This window comes from Apis dorsata, unplaced genomic scaffold, assembly GCF_000469605.1.
Source record: "Apis dorsata unplaced genomic scaffold, Apis dorsata 1.3 scaffold_655, whole genome shotgun sequence".
Taxonomy (NCBI): Eukaryota; Metazoa; Arthropoda; class Insecta; order Hymenoptera; family Apidae; genus Apis; species Apis dorsata.
In genome coordinates, this window is record NW_006263844.1 from 452,326 (window position 1) to 470,851 (window position 18,526).

Below are 18,526 nucleotides of genomic sequence, written 5' to 3' on the forward strand. Positions count from 1 at the left end.
GTAATAATATAATAATAATAAATTCAATATTATATAAAAATTCAATAATATTTATTAATATTTTAGAAATAACTGACCTTGAATTTCAGGCATGTATTTATGGTATTGATCCATTTCACTGCAAAGTATCACATATGCTAATCTTTTTAATAGTTGTGCTTTCTGCTCATACTCTTGTTCTTTTGAAGAGAATATACTGATACTACTACTTTGAGCCATAGAAACGCGATCTGTAATAAAATAAATTCATAAAATATAAACTTATAAATAACAATTTATTTATTTATAATTTATTTTTTAGCATTTTTTCTAAAAAAGATAACTACTCATTAAATCTCGAAATGTTGTATTGTCATGTGTCATTAAATTATCTATAATAGTCCTCCAATATGGCAAACATGCTGGTGTCATTTGGAAAAAGGCAGAATCTAATAAAAGATCCAACACATCTTTGCGCCATGCTTTTCTTGTATATTGATAACCTGATAAGGAACTCAGTAATTGTGAACAAGCCGTGAACGAGGCAATATTCTTTGTCCTAGAAGTTTAGTTATTAGTAGAACACAAAAACTGCTAAAACAAAATTGATTAAAAGTTAGATAAAATCTTACGAATGATTCTTGAGATATGGTGTAACATTATACATGAGATTGGTTAACAAGGTCACTACACGTTCTTTTTCTTGGGAACCGTAACTAACATCGAACAAAGGTGCTACTATTTCTGCTAATACTGCTTGAGCTTGAATACTATATGCTGCATTAGGCGGTGTACCGGGTGTTACTGTAAAAGATGTATTTGTTAGTTTTTTTATCAAGTGAGGATTAGAATGCTAAAGCATATTGCTCTAACATAAAAAAAAAAAAATAAATAATAAAAGTTATAATTTTTAATAGAATAAAAAATAAATTTTTTTTTAAAAAGAAAAAGCACATTACGCACCAGCACCACTTTTGCCTTCTTTACCTTCCGAGGATCCTTCAGCAACTTCAAACGCATCTTCTCTTACCGCTAAATTTCTTCTTAACCAAGTTGTTTGTTCTAAACATGCTCCAGCTATTTGTGAACATGATTCAACCAACTAAAAAATTTTTAAGTTAATTTTATGATTATATGAAGTAAAAATTTAAAAAAGAGATAAAAACAATACTTTTGCTGAAACATCTTGTAAATCTCTAATATCCTTTTTTTCTTGCATAGGTGGACATTTCTGTACATATTCGTTTAAGATAGCTAATAAAAGAAATTGAGCAGGTGCAGTCAAAGATAGACCATCTTTAAGTAAACCAAGTAACGATGCCCATGATTCAATAAGAGATTGAGATGTGTTACTTTGCATATAAATGTAAAGTAATTCCAATACAGAAACTTCTAACGAAAAATCTTGTTTTACACCGTGAATCGGTGGTGGATTTTTTACAACTTGATGAACAGTTTGAACTAAAGTATCGATAGGCATTACACGAATCGCGCTTACTAAATGAACCATGACTTGTTGATTTGGACAAGCTTCTGGAAGCACCTAATTATAAACAAATAAAATAAAAATATATGATTATTTAAATATATACATGACATGTTATTAACCCGCTGATATAGTTACCTTTTTAGAATTAGTAGAATGTTGTCGTCTTTCGTGCCAAGCGACAGCAATGGCGGCCAAAAAATTTACACCATGATGAAAAGATATAGGAGACAAGAGTTCTAAAAGTTGATGCTTGACTATTCGTGGACTACCTACTACACAGCTAGCTTGATCACTAAATTTTAATTTAAAAAATTTATTAATATACTCTCTATTAATTATAAAAAAAATTGAAAAAAAAAATTAAAAATAAAACAAACTTGTCCTTCGTTGCTAACACTGCTTGCCAAAGAGTGGAAAGAGATGCAATTATTCTTGGTAGATGACTTAAAGCAGTTCTTCGAGCATATTGTTGTAATTCACTGATCCCATTTTTATCCTTTGTTGTAGTAAGATCCTACAAAAAAATTAGAATATATAAATATTTTTCGTTAAAAATATATTTTTAAAAACATATATATAAGTTCTTACAGGAGAAAGAGGACTTGGCATAAATACATGAATAAGATTATTGAATATTTGACCAGGATTTGCACCAGGAATTCCAGTCTGAATCGTACCACTTAGAGGTTGATTAAATGAAAAACCAATTTGTTGTGATGTATCCAATAGACAATAGTGAAGTAAGAATGTTAAAGCTTCTAGGTGTGTAACTGTATAATCTGCAGGAAGACAACATTCAACAGTACTTATATCTTGTAATTTTATCGCTGTTGTTGTTTCTTCGTTGATATAATACGATGCTAAATGTTCGATGTTGCAACACAATTGATGAATCACTGACGTAACTATAGATGTTAACGAAGATCCCATAAATGGAAGACTCGATGTAACGAGAGTTGTCCAATGTTGGTGTAAATGTCTCATGTGATCCTTTAAAAAAAATTTAATTTTTTGTAAAAAAAAATTAATAAGTGAAAAAAATAATGAAATAATAGATTTTGTTTTAAATTATATAATGTTGAAAAATTAAAAGAATGGAATTTAAAATTCATATTTACCAATTGTAAAGCGCTTAATATGCTAGCAAGAAACATTGGTTGTTGTGGAATTGATGCACCAGGTATATATTTTAAGCTATTTCCCATAATATTAGGAATATTTTCAGTTGGAGTATTTGGTATTGTTATATTTGAAGGACATATTTCTTCACCTTTTTGATTACCACATTGATGTTCTAACATGATTAAAGCTAATAGTAATCTTAAATAACAAAAAGTTTATTAATGTAATATAAAATTTATAAACATATATTTCTTCTCAAGTATTTACCTTAATAGTTGAATTTGAAAAGCTTCTGTATGATCGCTCGCTCTGTATTTGCATTTATTCACATCATTATCTGTAATTGGATCATTAAACAAGATAATTTCTTCAGTAAATGTAAATATTTCTTCATTTTCTTTATGAGCATTTTTCATATTCATTACGCTAGATACAAGACAATGTAATGCAACCTTTTGTACTTTACATTTAGTAAGTAGATCGATTATATAACAACTGAAACCTTTTCCTGAATCACGAACGATTGGAATTAATTCAGAAAATATAAGTGTTAACAATTCTGCACTTGCAAGTTGTACCTAATTAGAAATAAATTTTAATTAATAAATATTTACAAAATATAAATCAAATATTATGAATATAATTACCTGTCGATTTCCTGAAATTTCTTCGTGCGTAAGTCTCATTTGTCCTAAATTAGGATAGTAACTCCTAGCAAAATAAAGGCACACACTAATTAAAACTTCTAAATACATACTACTTCTATAAGCTGCTATAAATTCTGTATTTGCTATCTCTCCATGAAAGTTTCTTCCAAATACACTTTTTCGATGTCTTGCTAATAAATTTAATAATGTTGTATTTTTTGTAGTATTGGTTACACTAGTTGTTGCAGCACAACAAAGAAACATTCTTGTGTTGGTTAATAATTCGTTGCGAAGTGTACGCAATGCGTAAAGTGTTTTAGTTGAATCATAAACCCCACAATAAAGCAACATATGTGAATGGAGATTGTGTACACCGATTCCGAAATTGCGACTCGTTTTTGAATTTTGATATATAGCTTCATCAATCTGTAAATATAGCATTGAATTAATATGATATTAATATATTGATATTATATTTAATTATATAATACAAATAAAAATAAATCAAGATCCAAGAGCACTTACAATTTTAGGTGGTTCTACTGCATCACATATTTGTATTACTTTATCAAGTACTTCGTTTAAGATTTCTTCGACTATGCTATTCCCACTAGAGTTACTGAAATATTCTTCTGCAGTTGTACTAACATCAAGGTCTGCTTCTTCATCATCCATTGTCCAGCTAGGTACTTCAACACTTGCTTCGAAACTTCCAACATCATGAACATCATAATTCGTTGCAAATTCATTTGTGCTATGATATTTACCCTTAATGATAGTTCCTGCTACTTCTTTAGAACTACCTGGCATTATAATGGATTCTTTTTTCTGTTTTCCTTGTTTATTTGTAATTTCAGGACTACTGGAGTCGAAACTATTAGTAATAGAATCCAAAGATGAGCCAACTTCTCCATTTAATTTTTTAAATCCATTTTTTTCTTTTGTTTTTAAGCTGGAATTTGCTGATTCATAAAGACTTTCATCCAGACTAGCAGTCGAACCTTTGTCAAAATCCATTTTCTTAAATCTTGTTGCATTTTTTAATAATTCTGTTGTTAAGTTTATTTTCTTTACAGTAGGCAACAAATCATCCTCCATTAAAGAATCATTAGAATTTTCATTGCAATTAAGTGATAAAGGATTCACAAAAACAGAAATTTTTCTATTGCCAGATATACTAGGAGGTACTTCTAATTCTTTCATAAATTGATTCTTTTCAGTTACATATTGATTACAGTTATCACCGGCGGCTAATGTCGTCACAGCAAATATTCTTTTTACTTTCACAGGATTTATGGCCTTTTTCTTTTTTTTACCCTTTCGCCATTTTTTATCTTCGTCCACACTATCGCTAACATGATATATTACATTTCCATCTACAGAACTGATTGCATAAATTTTTGCTGCACCTTCTGTATCATCTTGTATCTCAGACTTTTCTTCTATTGGATCATTTTTTGTGAGAACAGTATTGCTATGCTGTATACTAACATGGAGCACACTCATACGACAAGTAGATGGATCCAAGAGCATGATCAATAATGGATCTACTATACGTGAAATATCACCTCGCATTAAAGAGTGCAGAAGCCATGATTGAGCATGAAGTTTTAAAGAAGAATTATCTGCAAGTTGTAGATTATCCAGTATTTTTAACAATGACCTGTTAAATAAATTAAATTAATAATAAATGAAACAATAAATGATTAAAAAATGCATAAAAAAATTATTACATACTGATCAAAAGATTTCATACAGCCTCGTAATCTAGGATTCGTTTCAATTTCTCGTCCGAGGTGCCATAATGTAGCGAATCTATTAAATGCTTCTATTCTTTTTTCTATATTTTCTGATGTAAGCGCCACTCCTATTACGTCTTCTACAGCATCACAGGAATTATGTAAAGCATGGTGCAATTCATGCAATAATTCAACACATTTCATTCTATATTTATGAGCAGGTAATTCACCAAGATGATGCCATAGAGAATGCGCTAATACCTTCAAAATATTTAATTATATTTAATTATATAATTATTATTTAATACCTTCGAAATATTTATAAATATTATCCTAAGTTTTAAATTCTTAATTTAAATTTTTTTTAAATATATGAATACCTGAAAAACATTAGTATATTGCATCAAATAAGTTATATGCCATTGTTTCAACAATGGTACCATAATTACAGCTGTGATTCCTTCTCCACTCTTTGGATGTGTCTCAATATCATTATGAGCTTTTAACAAAGCAACTAAATCCAACAATGTAGCAATAGTCGTTAATTGAAGAGCAGGTTGTTTTCCCAACCAACAAGTACAAACTACTAAAACTTTTAACCAATCTGGAAGAATAATATTTCCTTTTGGTTCTTCTTCTATAAGTAATCCATCACCAGGAAGAAAATATTTAGGAAATGTAGATAATTCAACAAATAAGCTAGAAGCAATTTTCATAGTTTCATCCCATTCTGATTGGGAAACTGAATCAATGTTTAAATGAAGAATATCCAATTGCTTAGTATCTTCAATCACAGAAAGATCTTGACTGAAAAAACCAGAATCTTCCATATTTAATCTAGAGTTTAATAAAAGTTCTAAATATCGCATTCTTTCATCGAAACTCTCTCTTGGACATGATATCATTAAATTATCGAACATGTTCTGAACCGTTCTTTCTTTAGTTAATACTCTATCACTAACAAATTTAACATAAAAAGTTTCATACTGTCTTAAACATTTTTCCAACATTGAATGTTGTGCTTGAAACGCAGGAGATGGTCCTCTACCTAAGGATCCTGTGGAGCCCATAATACTATTTTTACTAGATTGTTTTAATGTATTCAATTGATCTTTAGTCGGGGAATTAATAGTATTTGTTTCTATATATCCAGTCTTTATATCATCCATACTTTTATTTCTTGGCAAACCCTTGGATTCTTGATTTATTTCTATTGAAATACTTGTATTTGGTTCTGGTAGAGATTCGCTTAATTTTGATGTACTTTTACTAGATTTCTTTTTTGATTTTTTATCAGATCGTTTGGTGGCACCCCCAGAGTTTGCTCTTCTTCTAGGACTGGGACTTTTCTCAGAAAACGAACTACTAGTTGTATCTGGTTTATTCAATTTACTATCAGATTGACTTTTTTCCAAAGGAATTGCAGTTAAAGAATTATCGTTGATTGTGGTAGTATTTGTAATTGTATCCAATTTCGTTTCCAATTCGTTTTTTTCTGTGTGATTCGAAACTATTGTTGGTTGAACCTTCGTTAGAATTTTTGCGCATAATCGAAGACTTCGTGAAATCTCCATAGGAGTTAAAAGATCAATGTGATACAAAAGTTTACTGATGATCTCATAGAACAAACCGGGTAGATGTTCGGAAGGAGTGTCTATAAATGCATCCAATGATACAGTTTCAAGTAAGAATTCAGTCAATATACATATTTCCATGAAATTCGGCATCCCACTACCTACAGGCCTCACAATAATATCTTCCGTTTCTTGTCTATTTTTTGCTCTAGCTTGACAAGCATTTTCAAATAAATGACCACAATGTATCCAAACATAAGAAGGTTCTAAAGTTGAAAACAATAAGTTTGCTGATTTTACTACTTCATTCGTTTTTGGTACTCTATTTGATTGTCCACAAGCATTATAAAAAGTTCTGTAATTAAAAAATTATCATAAATTATTATAATTATATTTCTATATTATTAAAGATTATTTTATTATGATAATTTTAAATATATATTCTTTTATACCTAAAAACTTCAAATAAAATATCATCCAAAATTACTGGACCAATATCTGCTTTTTCTAACAAAGAAACTAATATTCTATATGGTTTTAAATCTTGTGGACTTTCTTCACAAATAGTTTTCAATAATGACTTTATTGCTTCTATTAACATTTCTTTTGAATACATATCAAAATAAGTAGGTGTATTTTCCATACTTCCCGATACTTTAGTATCTACTTTCCTCTTTAAAATAGATGTGCTGACTTCAGTACCCAAAAGCCAAGCAAACAATCGTCTATGATATATATATATATATATATATATAAATTAATTTCATAAAATATTTAATTTGATATTTTTAATATTTTTATTTTTCATTTTTTTTACTTTACCTATTTAAACTCATATCTCTTCTTAATATAGTTACAAGAGCAGCTGTGACTAGCGATACCATGTGCTCATGTGTTAATTGACTATTATGTACAGGAAAACCAACTAACAGCAAATCTAAAGCACTTCTTTGTACTAACACAGAATTGTCTTGTACTCCAGCACAAAGAGCAGTAACCTTATTTAATAATTAAAATTTAAGATTTAAAATTTTAATAATTAAAAAATAAAATAAGAATAATATTTAATTTTATATAATATTTTTCATATATACCATAATATTAGTATCTGTGCCCATGATATAATTCTGTTCTTCCATTGGCAGTTTCTTGTTAAAATGTGCTAATACAAAAGATATAGCAGGTAATCGAATTCCAGAATTTGAAGCTAAACAATCCCACAAGCATGCATAAAAATGTTCTGGACCTACTCCCTCACATACTTTTTCAAGTAAGGAATTTGTTCTAAAAGCAAATTTATACAATTTTTTAAAAATATTAATTTTATAATTTATATTTAAAATCTACTTTAATTAAATCTATTTTAATTAATAATACCTATCAAAATGATCAGAACCATCTTCTAAACCAAGTAAAACACCACTTAAAAATCCACTCAAGCCAGGCCTTAATCTTTCTCCAAGAGGTACAAAATGCGTTTCATATACTGTCAATAAAGATGGTCTTACATTCATAGCAGCATGACCCAATAATGGAAATAGACCTATAAAAATGTTTATATTAATGAATACAAATTAATAAATATATTTAAATTATATGATTATATGATTTTTATAAAAAATTTATTTTATTTTTTAATCTTACCAGCACTATATATAAACAATTCATGACTCAGTCTATTAGTGCCCATACATTTGAAAATAATGTCATAAGTTTCAAGAGCTTTTAAATGAACACCAGATGGCAAAGCAGGATGCATACATTGTGCTAATCTTTTAGATATTTTAATTCTTCTAGGAATAACTGGAAACTTCATATGACTTAATAACACTTTGTTTAATTTTCCAAGTGCAGATATTAAGTCTGCCCATTCGCTGGTATATTCAAAACTTTTTAACGCTTTGTCAACAGCAGATACATAACTGTATAAAATATATTTTTCCATTTATAAAAAATTAAAATATAATTTAATTTTATAAAATATTTTATAAAAATTTAAAAAAATTAAATATATTATATAGTTTTATTTAATAAAATAGAATATAAGTCAATAATTATATTACTTACACTCTATATTTAGAGTCTTTCATAAGTTCGAACTCTTCCAAAGCTATAGAACCCATTGTTATGATGTTCTATTGTAATTTATAATAAAAATATATAACTATATATCACATATACTCGATTCTTCTTACATTATTCCAATATTACTGATTGGTATCACAAGTGATTCATAAGAAACAATTACCATTAAAAAATGCTCTTATCACATAGCACATTGTGTTTAGATAAGAGCATATTCTTTTGCCTAAAAAAGAAATTGAATAACCTCTTACAAATATGTTGATTTTAATCAATTAGTTCCGCGCATTTTAGAAATTTACAATAAATTTACAATAAAGATTTTTCAATTACATTTTCGTTTATAGATAAAAATAAATTATCACGAATATTGTTTAATTCGATAATTTTGTAGTATTAAAAATAGATCATCTTATCTGTAGTCTACAATAAAGAATAACTATATACGTTCAAACTTATTAATTGTATTCTACCATATGATTGACAAGTGATGTATGATTAAAAACATGTATTTTTTCGGATGAAATACAAAACAATTTCCTTCTAATCACCTTGTGAAAAATATATTTAAAATATAACGTATATGCTTAAAAAAATTATAAAAAAAAATTTAAACATGATAAAATGTTAAACGTTGTCTCTTTTTATACATTTATGATTTGTCCATAATTAATAATTTAATCTGTCTATATGAAAATCATTTGAAAATATTTTGGGAAAAATATTCTATATGTTTCATAAATAAGGTTAATAAACATTTATTCAATATATAAATCTATAAAACAAATTTTATAAAACAATCGGTTATGTCCATTCTTGTACATAAGATCCAATGGATAGCTCACCTTTTGATGTTGACATTTCGAATTTGCATATGTCGTTAGGGATGAAGATAGAAAGCATCGAGTAACCGCATGTGTTTTTTGATCACGAATGCGATCATTGAGAAATGATATTGAAAAAAAACGAAAGAAATTGCAGAATCGTTCGATAATCCTAAAAATGGATCACCATAATTTTCTTAAAATGCCCTATCAAACGAGTTTTTGCATTATTTCATACACGTATGACATGGATGATCTGAAGTTGGTGGCACTGGATGAAATAGATTTCACGCGCACGTCAACGTAGATGCAACTCGCTGTTTGCTTGTCATATACACAGCCACGTACACAATCAAAATTTTAATGCGCATGACGTAATTTAAAAAGGGGAAGTTTACATTCATTAGTTTTTGATCGATGCTATGATAAATATAGTTCTAATTTCATTTATATTATTATCATAAATTGAATATAAATTTTTTTTAGAATAGTCATGTAAAATGCAAAATCACATGTTTTATTTTTCTACGCAATTTCATTCATTAATAAATTAATATTTTTGTGAATGTCAAAAGAAAATAATTTATTTTAATAAATGAATATATAATATATAATGTAATTTCAAGATATTTTAAATTAATGAATTGTAAATTTACTTTTAGTATAAATAAAATTTTTTTATACTTACCGATTTATAGCGGTAGATAATTACTATTATTATTATCAATAAGTCCAAAGTGATGTGAAAAATATATATATATATATATATATATATATAATTTATAAAAATTTTGTAACGATGATAAGTAATAATATAGAAGAAATGAAGCAGAAATATGAAAAGAATAATATTATTCTATCCTGTGGTTTTTGCCCGTCCTTATCTCTTTTAGTTCACTCTTATCTGGTTGTACACAGGGGAAAATTTGTTTGATCATATACATTTTATCGACACACGAATAATTACATTTCAAAAATACATTCATTTATCATTTCTCTATTCTTTATAATAATCATTTTCCATATATAATTTCGCGACGGTATTTTAAAAACAAACCAATTTTTAACATTTATGAATATTTACAATTTTTTATAAAATGTTAGTTTATTTCTTTTCAAGGTTTTTATAAAATATTTTAATTACACAATGTTTAGTAATATGATTTATTTTAATTCACTACAAATTCAATGGACATGTTTTGGACATTACATCAATATGATTAAGAGATTAATCATATAGATAAAATAATATTTATAGAAATTAGTTATAAGATTTTATGATCAGCCTTTAAAAAATAGTCAGATTTGATTGTAAAAAATCAGCTTTTATATGATATTAAAAGGTTATTTACATGGAATGTCTTTAACTGTTAGAAATACTTTAACAATAAAATAATTTCAACAATAAAAACAACAATATTATTATTCTTTTCAATGGAAATTTGTTCATTATTTTTGCATACATATTATGCAAATAAATAAATTCTTTTGGTTTCTATTCAGTATTTTTTAATGTAATTATTATTGTAATAATTTAAATACCATTTAATGATTTAATTAAATAATTTGAATTAAGAAATTAATTTCACTACATGTATCAATATTAGTAAGCTTATAAAATATAAATTTGTATGTTTGAAACAAAATATCTTCGCGATATGCTTTCCCATATAGAATGAGATTTGACGAATTTTAAAAAACATAAAATAATAATTTGTAATGCATAAATAATCTTTGATTTTTCTTATTTTTAATCGACGTTCCATGCAATAGAGAAAAGAATATTTGTGCATGAACATCATTAAATGAAAAATTATCATTTTCAATATAAATTTTTGCAACTATTCTTCCTTCTCATCAAGAGTTTAATTTTGCTCCTAATGGTTGTGGTCTTGAACTGCGTTCGATTCTCTTTTGTTGCTGTTCAAACAGTCGCTGTTCTCTTTCTCTTCGTTTTTGTTCCCTCAATGTTTTTGTGGGATCTCCAAATTCTTTTGTTGTTTCTTCCTCCCAGCCAACAGCATTGTCTTCCCATTCTCCTAATTCATTCTGTATAAATATAGTTAAATAGTATAGTAGTATAGTATATATACTATACTATTTAATATAAAATAATTTAATATATATATACTAGTATAAATATAGTCCACTAATTAGTTTTATATCATTAAAAATTAAATATTGTAAAAAGTATGTAATTACAGATGGTATAGGATCATTGATCACAGCAAATTTTGTTGAATTCCAGGATGTATTCTCTAAGCTTTTATCTTTAATTAAAATTTTTGTCTGTGCAGTGATCTTTGGTGTCATATTCTGTAAAATTAGAAAAAAATATTAATAAATATATACACATATATAATAAATATATACACATATATACACATATATATACACATATATATTTATTATTAGGATATAATAGAAATAAAAAAAACCTACCTCAAAAAAATCTGGTTGTTGCTCTTCTGTAGATTCTGGTGGTTTAGATGCTTGCTGTCTATATTGTTCAATCTTTGCTTGTATTGTGTCAACTGGCCTATCTGGCACGATCACGACAAGATTTTCCTCCCATTGATCCCAGTGCTCTAATTCCTTGAGCAAGCATCTTCAGTAATTACTATTATCGGAGTCAATGGTACAAAGGGATTTACATAATCTTTAGATCGTTGCAAAATATCGAATTGAAAAGATGAACGTAATACTTGAAACTCACTGGTTGTGTTGTGTTCAAGGTGTTCGGTACTACGCCAATAGCAGATAAGGGAATAGAATCACAGGATGATCTTCTTCGACGTCGAAAACAGCACATTGCTCGCCGAAATACTCCCAAAAGAAATACGATGAGTGCTTTCAATCGATTTACTAAAAATTCTATTGCCATTATAATATCGGCATAAAGCCTAACCTCTTTTATATAATATTAAGAAAATGTTAAGAAATGATTTTATATATTGTGACAATTTAAGATTGATCAAATGCCATTTTATTGACAAATTTTTAAAACGATGTGATTATCTTGTTATTTTGTATTTGTTTTATAAATATTAATAATAAACAAGTAGTATTTTGTTCAACATACACTCCTTATGAAATAATAAAAAGGTTATCGAAAAATATCGATTAAAATCTGTATGTCGATTGTCGACTTATTTCAACAAGTTTCTATCGCTACTCGATTTGAAAGAAATTTGAATTTGAAATTTTTCTATTATTGAGAAATAAATTTATATACGAAATAAATTGAAAAAAGAAATTATTTATTTCATAAAAAAAATATTATTACATTTAAAAAAATCATCTATGTACGAACACATTTTTCTCGTTTTGTTTTACGATCAAATTGACATTTTTCATATGGACCACATTTTATTCCAGCGCAATAAATATCTAAAAAATAAATTTTATGATAAATTTTAAAAAAATACTCTAGAAAAAGAATTTTAAAAAGATATCAAGAAGGTATATTAAAAAAATGTTTTTTACCGTTCGATGATCCTTTATATCCATTGCCAGTATTAATAGGACTTGCTTGAACACAAGATTCACTTCCACATTTATTTGGACAACATTTTTCATTAAAAGAACATTGATAATCGGAAACACATCTAGGGGTGCATTTTGAAACACTATTTCTTAATGGACAGTGACCCTCTTTATCTGAAATATAGAAAGTTGTAAGAAAAAAACAAATTTTAATTTTTATCCTATTTTTTGAAAATATAAATTCATATAAACATTTAATAATATATAAAATTTTATTATGGCTTAATAAAAATTTTTATTAATTATTGTTTAACCGAAGACTTTATATTAATACTTATAGTAAATATTATATATAAAAACAAATTTCATTATAAAAAAATATAAGAAAACAAATGTTAAGCAAGAATGAATTTTTAATATTATAAATGATATTTGGTGTTATATCTTATATCTGATATTATTATGTAATTTTAATGATATATTTTTATACTACTATCTATTTTATACTCAAAACAATATATTAAAAGTACATATTCATACTAGTAATTAACTTACGAGATAGTTGACAGACTGCTGTGACAATTAATAAATACGCTAACACGAGAATTGTTCCTTTCTCTATGACAAAATAAAGTTCATTATCCATATATCAAAATTGCATATTATCAATGATTATAGTGAATAATTTCAATGTAAATAAAAAGTAGATTATATTTTCATCTAAAATTATATATAAATGATAAATCAATTTTTTTTTACATTTCAAAAATACTTTTTTTTCATTTTTAAGAATAAAAAATTGTTCATTTTTCTATCTTTTTATCTTACAGTGTTTTTTACACTAAATATATATGTATCAAAATATTGTACATATAAAAATATACAAGACTAGTTTACACAAAGACACATACTATACATTTCTGTTTATTTAGGATCCTGTTTCACAATATGTATTGTTCTTCCTCTGAATAAGTTCCAGTTCGAAGATGAAAGACGTCTAACTGGTGTAAGAGTTCAGCCTTTTAAATCTTTAATATTTTCTTTCCTTCTTTATCTACTTGTCAATCTCTATGTTATTATCTTTATCGTTTCCACCTCTACTTTGCGGTCAGCAAAAGAAAAATAGTCTTATATAAATATTACTTACATATTACATTTAATTGATTTTATTCCACAATATTTCCCGATATCAATTTATGAATTTCTTTTTTTTTTTGTAAATTTTTATTTTCATTTTATTTTCATCATGTTATGTTTGCATTATGATTCAATAATTCGATGAATAAAGCAATTGGGTATCTCAATTGTGTAAGTAAATTTGCATGACTCATGCAGATGTCCGTTCTTTGACTAACGCAAATTATTTTTATGAAAATTCCCGTCAATGGGATTAAGCAATAAGTGATATGAAAATTGTACGTAGTTCACGACTAATTTTAGAAATAATAAGTTGAGAATATTTTCACATATTTATTGTAGATTAAATAAAACATTCTTTTTTGTTTTTTCTAACATTAAAAATTTTTTATTCATTTAATGTAAAAAATATCTTAATTTCAATCTTTTTATTTTGTATTGAATACGCATAAATTTAATTTCATTTAATCTTCATTTTATTGTTAGTCTTTTAAAGATTTATATAATTTTATAAAATTTAAAAATATCTTATAGAATGATATAGTAATATAGAAGAGAATGAATAATAGGAGAAAGAAAAAAATATGATAAAATATTGAAATTAGCGCCACCTCTAGAGTGCTTCAAATGAAACACATAAAAAAAAAAAATAAAAAATGTGACAAAGATAGAGATAATATAAAAATTGATTAATAATGCCATCTTGAATATCAAAAATAAACTTAAAAAATAAGAATGTAAGAATTAAAGAGTAGCGTCATCTTTTAAGTACTTCAAAAATGTTTTTAACATGCATAAAAGATAGCGCTAATGATTAATTCTTATTCTATTTCTATCTTTCTCTTATTATTTTCTATCCTTTTTTATGAATTTCATTTGCGGCACTCTAAAGATGGCGCTGATATCAGTATTTTATGTTATTTCTATCCTTCTTTTGCTATTTGATCTCTGTCTGTTTATATTTGCTTTTGGCGTATAACCATAGACAAATGTGGAATGTCAATTGAATACATTTTTATTTTTCTTTTAAAGCTATTCTTTTCTTAATTTTTAATCTAAAAAATATAGATATTATATATTTTATATCATATTTATATATTTATTTATAAATATTATTATATTTATTTATAGGATGAAGATTACGCAATATAATCTGATATTTGATATATATTTTCGTAAAATTATTTCAAAGATTAAAAAAAAATAAAAAATATATAGCATTGCGTCTGAATTTTAAATATAAAAATATAATAATATACAGACAAAATAAAATTTGTTTTTAATTAAATAATTTAAATATTTTAAATAGTATTAAATATTATTATACAGTTAAATAAATTTAAAATTTTGTTAATTAACATGAAAATACAAATTTATTATTAAATGATATAAATATATTACAATTATTTATTTTTGGTATGATAGATATGGCACAGAATATTTTATTAATATAATGATAAACAAAAATTATATTTTCATATTAATGTTTTAGCATAATTTGCAATTATTTTTATTAATTATTATAAAAATAATAAGGATAATTATTTGGATTGATTCTGGGATTGACATTTCTGGGAATATCATAAGAATCTTCTGGCAGTGGAACAATTGGGATGTCTATAGATTCTTGGATATCTGGTTTTTGACAAGCCATGGCTCCACAACGATTCTTACAACATTTCATTGTTCCTCTACAATCACTGTCAACACTGCAAGTTGATGAACATATCCATCTTCCTTTAGGTATTGCTGGGCAGGAACCTGGTTTTTCTAAATATATATATTAAATCAAATTTAAATTAAAGATCATTAATTTTTTAAAATTCTTAAATTATTATTCTAAAAATTGCTATAGTTATATATATATATTATTATTATTGATATAGAATTTTGTTATTGATAAGAAATAATTGTTTATACCTTCAGAAATTTTCCTCATAGTCACAGGTTTTGTGCAAACAAAGCCTCCACAATTAGTAGGACAACATTTGCCAATTCCTAAGCAATATGAATCAGAGAAACAAGATTGACTACAAATATACACTGGCAATGGTGGTGGACAGGAACCTGGTTTCTCAACAAATGGTTCATATTTATGTTCATATCTATGAAAATATATAAATTGTATAGAGAAATTATTATAATTAATTAATTAAACAAAATAGGATAAACAAACCTGGATTGACCATATGTAATAGTAAAGTATAACATCAATGTGAAAATGATTAAAAAAAGCTTCATTGTTCAATGTTTTCCTTGCATAAAATTACTAAAAGCAAAATTAAAAAAATAGCATTGTAAATATTTTAAATAATATTTTATTTTTAAAATTTTATTAAAAATAATTATAATCTTTTTTATAAAATTTTCACTATCATATTTTCAAAAACACATGTCTATCTTCATCACATTTATTTTTTTATTAATAATAATCATTGTTATAAATTCTCTAATAGCTTAGAAAATATATAAATTATTCCGTATTACTATTTTTCAGAATTGAAATAAAATTGTGAAAATGTTGCTTTATTCTTACTTAAAAAGATGATCACGACTTCCGTTTTGTTGGAGAGAGAGCAATTTCTCTACTACATAAGATTGATCCTTACTTGATGACAAATGTAGAGCAGTTGCAATTCCGTAAGGGAAATTGAGAATCGTTGCTCCTATTTCGGATGTCGAACCGCAGCGATAATTAACCGGACAAATTCAATTAACAAGAAATCTAAATTGAACGGAAGGAAGATAACGGTTTCTGTGAGATTTAGAGATAAAGAACAAACGGGTGCTTGTACGATTTCCTGATTTTGTTCATTCAGAAGCAGAATTTTTTAATATAAATTTATAATCTCTTTTCATATTTTCTATATTTAATAAAAATTACGATTTGCAAATTTTTTAATTTTTTGTGAAATAAATTATGATGAATTATGATAAAATAAATAATTAATTTTATATTTTAAGAAGTTTACTATTCTTGTTTTTTGATCAAAAAATAGATATGATGAAAATTTATAATTGCCAATAAAAGTAATTGAATACTAACATTGCGTTCAATTTACTGTTTAAATAATTTTAAAAAATTTAAATTTATATTCATTTTATTCTTTTTAAATTTCAATATATTTATATATTTTCTCTGTATCTTTTTAAGCGAGGAAATACTTTTATAGTTCCAAAGATAATTATATATTGTAAGAAAACATACGTCGTTCGTTACAAACGTTGAACACTTTTTGAAAATTTAAACACGCTTAGTTATTCCTATGATGTTGATAGCACGACAGATTATTCGATACTGTCGATGTATACTTTCAATTGCATGTTTTATTCAGAAATGCATTTGCCATTATGTATACGAATATGACATCATTTATACTTCAACGATATGTTATTTGCAAAAAATACACGTATCAATAACAAGTTGACAATTTTTGAAAAATAATTTTTGAATATTTATAAATGTTTATTCCTATTTATAATTTGATTAACGAGTTATTATTCAATTTATTATATTATATTATATATTTATATAATCTAAATATTGTGATTAAAGTGGCAATATTATCAAAGTTGTATCAAGAATGTATCTATGATATCTATTTTTGAACAATAGATTATTTGAAATATTTATTTTCACATTTTTTCCATTTGTTATTCGTAAAATTTGCATAAACGGATTCGTCAAATTACATAATTCATTTTAAGCGCGTGATTTTCGAGGATAACCGGTTTTTCTAGAAACAAAAGCAATGTCTTTTTTTTTTTTTTAATATATCACTTGATAAAAATTAAAATTTAATTTCAATAAATTTTATATTCATATTATAAAATTATATTCAATTCATAATAATTGAATATTAATCATTTCATAGTTATATCATATTATAAAATTCTGTTCAATTCATGATAATTGGGTATCATCATGTTCATTGACTATCATTATATTGACATGAAGAGTCAATTGAAATAATTTGTCACAATTCGTTATTTTCATTTTTATTGACATAGACATAAATATAAAAAGGACGTAATAGATCTAGTAGAAAAAACAAAAGTGATTTTGCAACAAAATTATTATAACATAATTATGACATTACAATTAAAACGATAAATGCATTCTTGGTACTTGAAACACATTTCATTCGTTCCTCTATGTATAAAATTACAGAAAAAAGAATTCAATGCCTATATATACAGAATATCGTTTGTATTAGAGAATGATTGATATATATATAATGATATATAATATACGAATTGAATGATCGATGATAAAATGATTACGCAATGCCACGTTTCGATATACAGTCTTTTGGAATCGTTCAAACATTTTTTTTTAACAATTTTATATATATATAACGTATAAATTGATCTAATTTAATAATTAATAATTAAGAATATATATATATATATATATATAGATAATGAATTATAGAAATAATATATT

The 18,526-nt window shown here is 25.6% G+C and overlaps 4 protein-coding genes and 1 long non-coding RNA gene across 11 annotated transcripts in view; 1 reads left to right on the forward strand and 4 right to left on the reverse strand.

The window, feature by feature from the left end:
* The window catches only part of LOC102680916 (protein dopey-1 homolog), a 14,191-nt gene extending 4,420 nt beyond the window's left edge, over nucleotides 1-9,771 (reverse strand). For 2 of the 5 annotated variants that reach the window (XM_031513502.1, XM_031513501.1), the window contains exons 1-22: nucleotides 9,478-9,771; nucleotides 8,966-9,055; nucleotides 8,618-8,858; nucleotides 8,195-8,472; nucleotides 7,928-8,093; nucleotides 7,645-7,834; nucleotides 7,373-7,548; nucleotides 7,003-7,275; nucleotides 5,357-6,905; nucleotides 4,975-5,237; nucleotides 3,763-4,900; nucleotides 3,238-3,663; nucleotides 2,858-3,168; nucleotides 2,587-2,788; nucleotides 2,057-2,458; nucleotides 1,846-1,982; nucleotides 1,604-1,760; nucleotides 1,151-1,522; nucleotides 967-1,081; nucleotides 612-783; nucleotides 327-538; nucleotides 78-230 (exon numbers count right to left, since the gene is read on the reverse strand). In XM_031513502.1, coding sequence (XP_031369362.1) covers nucleotides 78-230; nucleotides 327-538; nucleotides 612-783; nucleotides 967-1,081; nucleotides 1,151-1,522; nucleotides 1,604-1,760; nucleotides 1,846-1,982; nucleotides 2,057-2,458; nucleotides 2,587-2,788; nucleotides 2,858-3,168; nucleotides 3,238-3,663; nucleotides 3,763-4,900; nucleotides 4,975-5,237; nucleotides 5,357-6,905; nucleotides 7,003-7,275; nucleotides 7,373-7,548; nucleotides 7,645-7,834; nucleotides 7,928-8,093; nucleotides 8,195-8,472; nucleotides 8,618-8,673 — 6,748 coding nt within the window. In that variant the 5' untranslated portion in view covers nucleotides 8,674-8,858; nucleotides 8,966-9,055; nucleotides 9,478-9,771. Of the gene's footprint in view, nucleotides 1-77; nucleotides 231-326; nucleotides 539-611; nucleotides 784-942; nucleotides 1,082-1,150; nucleotides 1,523-1,603; nucleotides 1,761-1,845; nucleotides 1,983-2,056; nucleotides 2,459-2,586; nucleotides 2,789-2,857; nucleotides 3,169-3,237; nucleotides 3,664-3,762; nucleotides 4,901-4,974; nucleotides 5,238-5,356; nucleotides 6,906-7,002; nucleotides 7,276-7,372; nucleotides 7,549-7,644; nucleotides 7,835-7,927; nucleotides 8,094-8,194; nucleotides 8,473-8,617; nucleotides 8,859-8,965; nucleotides 9,056-9,477 lie in introns of all 5 variants that reach the window. The other 3 variants (XM_031513498.1, XM_031513499.1, XM_006622022.2) reach the window with 3 other exon arrangements.
* An 857-nt stretch (nucleotides 9,772-10,628) lies between these two features.
* LOC102681606 (receptor-binding cancer antigen expressed on SiSo cells-like) lies at nucleotides 10,629-12,562 on the reverse strand. 2 transcript variants are annotated; one of them, XM_006622028.2, is made up of 4 exons: nucleotides 12,173-12,562; nucleotides 11,899-12,051; nucleotides 11,659-11,772; nucleotides 10,629-11,505 (listed from the first exon to the last, which is right to left on the reverse strand). In XM_006622028.2, exons 1-4 carry the CDS (start codon nucleotides 12,338-12,340, stop codon nucleotides 11,314-11,316), a joined length of 627 nt encoding a protein of 208 aa, XP_006622091.1. In that variant the 5' UTR covers nucleotides 12,341-12,562; the 3' UTR covers nucleotides 10,629-11,313. The 2 variants fall into 2 exon arrangements, with proteins under 2 accessions (XP_006622091.1, XP_031369370.1); XM_031513510.1 differs by having other exon boundaries at nucleotides 10,629-11,521; nucleotides 11,603-11,772.
* A 140-nt stretch (nucleotides 12,563-12,702) lies between these two features.
* On the reverse strand, nucleotides 12,703-14,078 carry LOC102670821 (waprin-Thr1). The gene is made up of 4 exons (XM_006622035.2): nucleotides 13,854-14,078; nucleotides 13,498-13,560; nucleotides 12,941-13,116; nucleotides 12,703-12,847 (listed from the first exon to the last, which is right to left on the reverse strand). Exons 1-4 carry the CDS (start codon nucleotides 13,858-13,860, stop codon nucleotides 12,758-12,760), a joined length of 336 nt encoding a protein of 111 aa, XP_006622098.1. The 5' UTR covers nucleotides 13,861-14,078; the 3' UTR covers nucleotides 12,703-12,757.
* Nucleotides 14,079-15,413: 1,335 nt separating this feature from the next.
* Nucleotides 15,414-17,502, reverse strand: LOC102670686 (waprin-Phi1-like). Of its 2 annotated transcripts, none has more exons than XM_031513504.1 (4): nucleotides 17,245-17,502; nucleotides 16,256-16,348; nucleotides 16,000-16,184; nucleotides 15,414-15,849 (listed from the first exon to the last, which is right to left on the reverse strand). In XM_031513504.1, the coding sequence occupies exons 2-4, from the start codon at nucleotides 16,318-16,320 to the stop codon at nucleotides 15,593-15,595; spliced, it is 507 nt and encodes a 168-aa protein (XP_031369364.1). In that variant the 5' UTR covers nucleotides 16,321-16,348; nucleotides 17,245-17,502; the 3' UTR covers nucleotides 15,414-15,592. The 2 variants fall into 2 exon arrangements, with proteins under 2 accessions (XP_031369364.1, XP_006622096.1); XM_006622033.2 differs by lacking the exon at nucleotides 17,245-17,502 and adding an exon at nucleotides 16,616-16,923.
* Nucleotides 16,062-16,954, forward strand: LOC116186400. Its single transcript, XR_004151380.1, has 2 exons — nucleotides 16,062-16,376; nucleotides 16,577-16,954. It is a non-coding gene; the product is annotated as an uncharacterized LOC116186400 (long non-coding RNA).
* Nucleotides 17,503-18,526: the final 1,024 nt, after the last annotated feature.

Bases quoted from the DNA above. Each gene is read 5' to 3' on its own strand.
- LOC102681606 (XM_031513510.1), bottom strand. From the start codon at position 12,340: ATGGCAATAGAATTTTTAGTAAATCGATTGAAAGCACTCATCGTATTT. The intron at 12,052-12,172 runs GTGAGTTTCAAG...TGCTTGCTCAAG, and splicing joins CCTTGAACACAACACAACCA to GAATTAGAGCACTGGGATCA. The intron at 11,773-11,898 runs GTAGGTTTTTTT...CTAATTTTACAG, and splicing joins AACAACCAGATTTTTTTGAG to AATATGACACCAAAGATCAC.
- LOC102670821 (XM_006622035.2), bottom strand. The intron at 13,117-13,497 runs GTAAGTTAATTA...TCTATATTTCAG, and splicing joins AGCAGTCTGTCAACTATCTC to ATAAAGAGGGTCACTGTCCA. The intron at 12,848-12,940 runs AAAAAACATTTT...ATTTATTTTTTA, and splicing joins ATAAAGGATCATCGAACGGT to GATATTTATTGCGCTGGAAT.
- LOC102670686 (XM_031513504.1), bottom strand. From the start codon at position 16,320: ATGAAGCTTTTTTTAATCATTTTCACATTGATGTTATACTTTACTATT. The intron at 16,185-16,255 runs GTTTGTTTATCC...ATATTTTCATAG, and splicing joins ATTACATATGGTCAATCCAG to ATATGAACATAAATATGAAC. The intron at 15,850-15,999 runs GTATAAACAATT...ATATATATTTAG, and splicing joins TATGAGGAAAATTTCTGAAG to AAAAACCAGGTTCCTGCCCA.